The sequence below is a fragment of the Aphis gossypii genome, chromosome 1 (genome assembly GCF_020184175.1).
Source record: "Aphis gossypii isolate Hap1 chromosome 1, ASM2018417v2, whole genome shotgun sequence".
In the NCBI taxonomy this organism is placed as follows: Eukaryota; Metazoa; Arthropoda; class Insecta; order Hemiptera; family Aphididae; genus Aphis; species Aphis gossypii.
Window position 1 is genome coordinate 25,060,796 of NC_065530.1, and position 5,881 is coordinate 25,066,676.

General features: G+C 22.6%; 1 protein-coding gene across 2 annotated transcripts; it reads right to left on the reverse strand.

Moving 5' to 3' along the window:
- Window positions 1-316: 316 nt before the first annotated feature.
- LOC114122398 (uncharacterized) lies at window positions 317-4,992 on the reverse strand. Of its 2 annotated transcripts, XR_007604905.1 has the most exons (6): window positions 4,774-4,992; window positions 3,373-3,467; window positions 3,063-3,211; window positions 2,880-2,942; window positions 1,593-1,874; window positions 317-331 (listed from the first exon to the last, which is right to left on the reverse strand). XR_007604905.1 is itself a non-coding variant. In XM_050203353.1 (5 exons), exons 1-5 carry the CDS (start codon window positions 4,833-4,835, stop codon window positions 1,662-1,664), a joined length of 582 nt encoding a protein of 193 aa, XP_050059310.1. In that variant the 5' UTR covers window positions 4,836-4,992; the 3' UTR covers window positions 1,542-1,661. The 2 variants fall into 2 exon arrangements, 1 of the variants encoding a protein (XP_050059310.1); XM_050203353.1 differs by lacking the exon at window positions 317-331 and having other exon boundaries at window positions 1,542-1,874.
- Window positions 4,993-5,881: the final 889 nt, after the last annotated feature.

Here is a 5,881-nt window from a genome sequence, read left to right on the forward strand (position 1 = left end):
TTAAAATATTATATTATACAAAGATTAATTAATAAAATATATTTAATATTTTTTTTGTTTAATATATATGATTTCAAAGTTTAGAGGAATTAATATTTATTTCAAAACTGATTATTAATGATCTTTTAAGATAGATATGAATGGATTTAACTCGTATCATTTAAATCACTTACCGATTGAAATAAATTATTAATACATTTCATACGTTGTAATTGTTAATTATCAGTGAGATAATATTTTAGCTTTGTAATGCGTTGATATTGTACTAAATTTAACTTCAAACTTTGTAGCGATACTTTATTAGTAATTTTTTTTTGTACAATTAGTATAACTAAAACAAATAATTATGTATTATTTAATACATAAATATAAAATAATTATAACACTAAATATGAATCGATAATAAATATACTCCTGCAAGTTTTTTATAATATGTTGGGTAATTAAACCAATACATCATTATTTATTATTAATATTTCAAATAACTTTCACAGTATGTGGACCCAAATATGAGTTAGCTTGTGGTTAGGATAAGTTAATGTTAATTTTCTCATATCTATGTGCTCTTTACCTTGGTTAAACGAATATCAAAAGTTAGTAAGATATATGATCGAATTAGGAGAGTTGTTTAGTATGAATATTCATGTTATAGAGAAAATATGAGTACACGATTATGCTTTGTTTTATTAGTTTGTATTTTAATAATCTAATTTGAATACTATAAATAATAACGTTTAAAAAATATTAAATATTAATATACTAAATGTCTAAATGTGTAATCTCCATGGTTAGGTGTGATATATGAGTTAAGAATAAGTTAGTTTATTCGATTATATTAACCTTGGTATATGGGTTGGTCTTCTAAGTCAACGGCCTGTGCATATATTAGTATATTATTGAGAAGTGATCTCATTTTAAATACATACTAGTGTATTATACATAGAAATAAATTGCTATGTATAGTTTATATAATTAGTATCACCATATAGTGACATTATTGAGTCTATATATTAATTTAATTTTTACAAAATCATCTAAAACTTATGATAAATTTAAAGTTCAAAAGATTTCACTGAATAATTTATTAAATTTAAAAAAATAATTAGTTGTTATGATAGACCGTCTTCGTACAGAATCGTTTTTAAACTTTTGATATAAAATGATTTATCTTTGTGCTCAAATTTAACATTGAATTGAGAAGTTTTGTCGACATCTATTTTACTATAAGCCGAGTGGTTACTTATTAATTATTTCCCTCTTTATACATTTTAAGTGTTTTTTTTTTTTAGATTTTTTTTCTCAAAATCTAAATTATAATATTTTATATTATATAATAGTATTTCATTAAATTAAATATTTTCAATTGTGATTAATTTATTAATATACAATTTCGAGACTTTAATCTAAATAATAGATAAATTAACTTAGAAATACTTTGAAATTGTTATATTATATAGAAGTTGAGTAATGCCGTGGCTCATGATATATTATTTTTAGATATCTATTACTTATGAAATATAAAATTATTTACAACTAAAAAATATTTTATAATACAAAATATTTAATATTTACTAGGAATTAACAATACATACACATTATTTATTGTTTTGAATTCCATTGTTTACTTGACTACATCTTAGTAGGTACTCCAAGTAATAAATTCAAATATTTATCGTTTGAATTTCTAACTGATGTTGATCATTTAAAAAAACTATGTCAAACTCATCATCTTTTTCCTTTTGAATCACATCCTTTATATTGTCTGTTAATGAACAGTTGTCTAACAATTTCACGTGAGGATCAGTTAAAGAAATAATATCTTGTTCTTTTTTTAGTGTCATAGAGCAATCATCATTATTATTTTTTTTTTTTTTCTGCAGACAATTTAATACAAAAAAAAAAATTATTTAACCAATGTATTTTTGGAAATAAATTGTTATCTGTATACCATTTCATACCATTTTTTTTTTCACAAAAAGAATAACGGGCACTACTGAGTCTCTCGAGTATCAAATTCTCATTATAAATGCTTGCATATTGTATTAGATTGCAATATCATATATAATAATATTATCAATGTCACACCGACGTTTGATTAGATATACAATACAAGCCTCTTTTTAAAAAATAAAAATATCTTACTTCCTATTTTTATTTTTTTCTTACTTACCCACTCCTTAACTTTAAATCTTACTTCAATGATTTTCAATATACCATCAAATGACACTTATCCTATCAACTATATCTATAATACAGGCCGGTATTCCTCAAGGACTAAGGTGCAATAACAGCTCCTTTCTTATATACCATTTTTATTGCTGATCGACTCACTTCTTTTTATTATACTTTTACATATTATGTTGATGATTGCAGCAATTCTCTCAGGTCATATAATTCCAATAACCATATCTAATCATATTCAATCGACGTGTTTCTAGGATTGAAATCTGGTGTCAAAACTGAATAGTCAAATTTGACAAAAGAACATCAAATATCACCACTCTTTCTTTCAAACACAACAATTATCCCTGAGTTACACTAAAAAAATTGAAATTTCAACCTACAAAGTACTTCGATAATAATTTACCTAAGCACACAACATCAAACTTACCTAAACACTTTTCTCATCTTTGTAAATTTGGGTATTTAATTTATTTTTTTACTTTGGTGTTTTTTAAAATTTAAAATCAAAATTACTCTACTGAAACAAATTTGGTTGGGCGATGTCCAAACTTAAGGATTCTCATAAAAAAGTTGTAAATGTTTTAAGTTATCATAATTTATAAATGTCCTTAATACATTTCATATGAAATCTTATTATATTTAATTACTTAAAATTAATTAGTTGTAATAGGTAATAATAATTATTAACTATTTACCAAATCACATTCATTAATTTTCTTATTAATTTTCTTCTGTGGCTGATCAGTAATTTGTATTTTCTAAAATAAGTGAATATAAAAATTAAAAATTAAATACGTATTAAGACAATAAATTAATTTGTATTTCTAATTAAATAATACTAATTAATAACTCCCTATAAGTTTATGATACTGTCTTACTTCTTGTGAAAATCCATCGAATGTTATGTTAATGACTGTATAAGTTTTTTTTGCTTGCAATAAATTATGATTCAAATTATCAGTGATATCCTTATCATATTTAGTTGATTGTTTAGATGAATGATTTATTTCTCTACCATTACTGGAAACTAAAGAATATAATTTCAACAATCAAAAGTGTTTCCAAATTTTGTATTAATATTGGGAGTTGATAAATCTATTGGATGACTTGTAACATGTTTTTATATTATATCTAATATTTGTAAAATAATTTAGTATTATATAATTATTATAGTTTAATTTAACTCACTATTATTATGTATAGAAGTATTTGGTTTTCCATGTATCCAAACAAGTCGATTATTTAATGATAATGAACTCCTTTTTATATCATCAGAGTTTTTCCTAAATATATTTGTATATTAAAATCTGCATTAATATGTTTTATAAAACAATGCTATACAATTGAACTTTTATTATCTTTGAAGTACATATTTTAAGTATTTAACCCAATAAATGAGAATTAATAGAATTATAACTTATGGAGGCAGCTACTTTATTAGGTTTGATTTTTGAGTTGTGAAGAATGTTAAAATAATTATTCATTATATTTTATTATATAATATCAGGGGTGGGCAAATCGCGTCTCGCGAGCCGCATGCGGCTCGCCACATAGACTTTTGCGGCTCGCATCTTAATCGTAACATTTTTACAAACAAATTTTTTTTAATATGAATTTATGTATTATATGTATAAAATAATATAACCTATTTTTTTTTTACATTTTGGTTCTTCCATATTTATTAATACAATTGGTGGCTCGCGAGTCTTTTCTCGCTGGCCACCCCTGTTATATACAATAACCAATAGATTTCTATTTCAACTGAATTAAACTTTATTTTTACTGTTTTACAATTATATTGATATGATTTATATGATCATACTTTTAGTATTATATCATTTATGTTGTGATTAAAATTATTGTAAAATAGTTTTAAAATACGATTATTAATGCTATTGGGAATAATGAAGACTTGATTAGATTAAATCACTGAGTTTCTAACTATCTTTCTAATCTAATCCTCCTAAATAAAAATTATAATTTACTTAATTATTCAAGTTTTAAAAAATGTATGCCATGGTTTTCCGAAATACGATATTTACCGACTCATAGCAATTATTTAATACAAAACACGATATTATACCCTATATAGTACTCTAGTGTCTATGATTTTCAGTATTCAATGACCGTGACATAATTTAATGAACGGTTGCTTATTATTATAGTGTGTTATTAATAAAATAAATATTTAGGCGTGTCTGAATATTGAGTACAATACTATTCTCGATAAAATCAATGTAATAGCATATAAAAAAGTAAAAAATAAAAATAAAAATTGTTATGATTTAGATATCTATTTTATGTTTTTGTTTACTCTTTCTACTATGACATCAGCTTTAATTAAATTTGAAAATAGTTAATCTAGTAAGTGTTGAATTGATTAGTTTTATATAAGGAAAAACAATTAAACTTTTTGTTTAAAGTATAGATGCTAGAGTTAATTATAAATTTATACTATTTATCCATAGAGTTTTAAAATGATTCATAATTATTATTGTTTGGTTAACAATTAAGACTTTGTATTAAAACAAAATAATAAAAGCAGAGTCAAATTGTAATTTTATATAAACCATTAGTATGTTATATTACCTTTGAGAAGAATTGAATACCTTTTTATATTCTTTTTGTAATTGTGATTTATTGTAAGACATTTCAATACATATATATTTTTTTATACATAAAATAAATAACACCGAGTCACTGGATATTGCAGAGAATACCTATCTTAAGATAAACAGCAATTTGTATACAATTTTGTTGCCATAGAATTGCATTGTAATTTAAAATAATTAATTTTTATTTTTAAGTTTATAAGGAAGAAAATTCAAGTAAAAACACAGAGAACTACCTATTGTTTATTTGTTTACTTATCATGTCTATTTTTTAAAACAAACCAACTTACAATAAAATATAAAACATACATTTAATATTCTTTTTTTTATTTTAAATATAATTTTATAATAATATACCTATCAATTTTTAGAAACACATTACACATTTGCAGTTTATAATTTATTCAAAATAAAATAAAATAAATATTAATAATTTTTTAAGCACCTAAAAATGTTAGCTTATCAATTGATAAGTAATTCGTAATAATTATTTATTTAGTACCTATCTACTGTAAAAACTATAACTATAAATATTGTAAAATAATAGAGTTTGTATGATTTATGTATATTAAATTTTTTCTGTATTTGTTGTATTGTGTAAAAGTGTAGGTACAGCTGCTTGAAATGATTCAATAAAGTTTATTAAGTATCAATTAAATTTCAAATTGCATAGAAAATAATTGTAAAAATAGTAATAATAATAGTACAGTATGTAAATATTATAGTACTGTGAATATTTTGTATTATATTATTATAATTTAAATAATTGTATACTCGTAAGAACAAAATGTGTTCATCTTTTAATTAAATGTGAATTAAAATACTCGTATATCTGGTTAATTATCATTCAAATATTAGTTTATATATTGTAGGTATTTTCGTATATAGAGAACATATAGATTGTATAGTACCTATATGAATCAAAAAAAAAAAAAACAATACTCATTAAATAATTTGAAGTGTTATTTTGTTCGGTGTCACGAAAACTGGCGTGGTGCAATATAGTTTGTTAACTCTTATATTATGTGATTAGATGTAAAAATAAATGTTACACCCCTATAAGGCCACAAGGCACAAATACACCA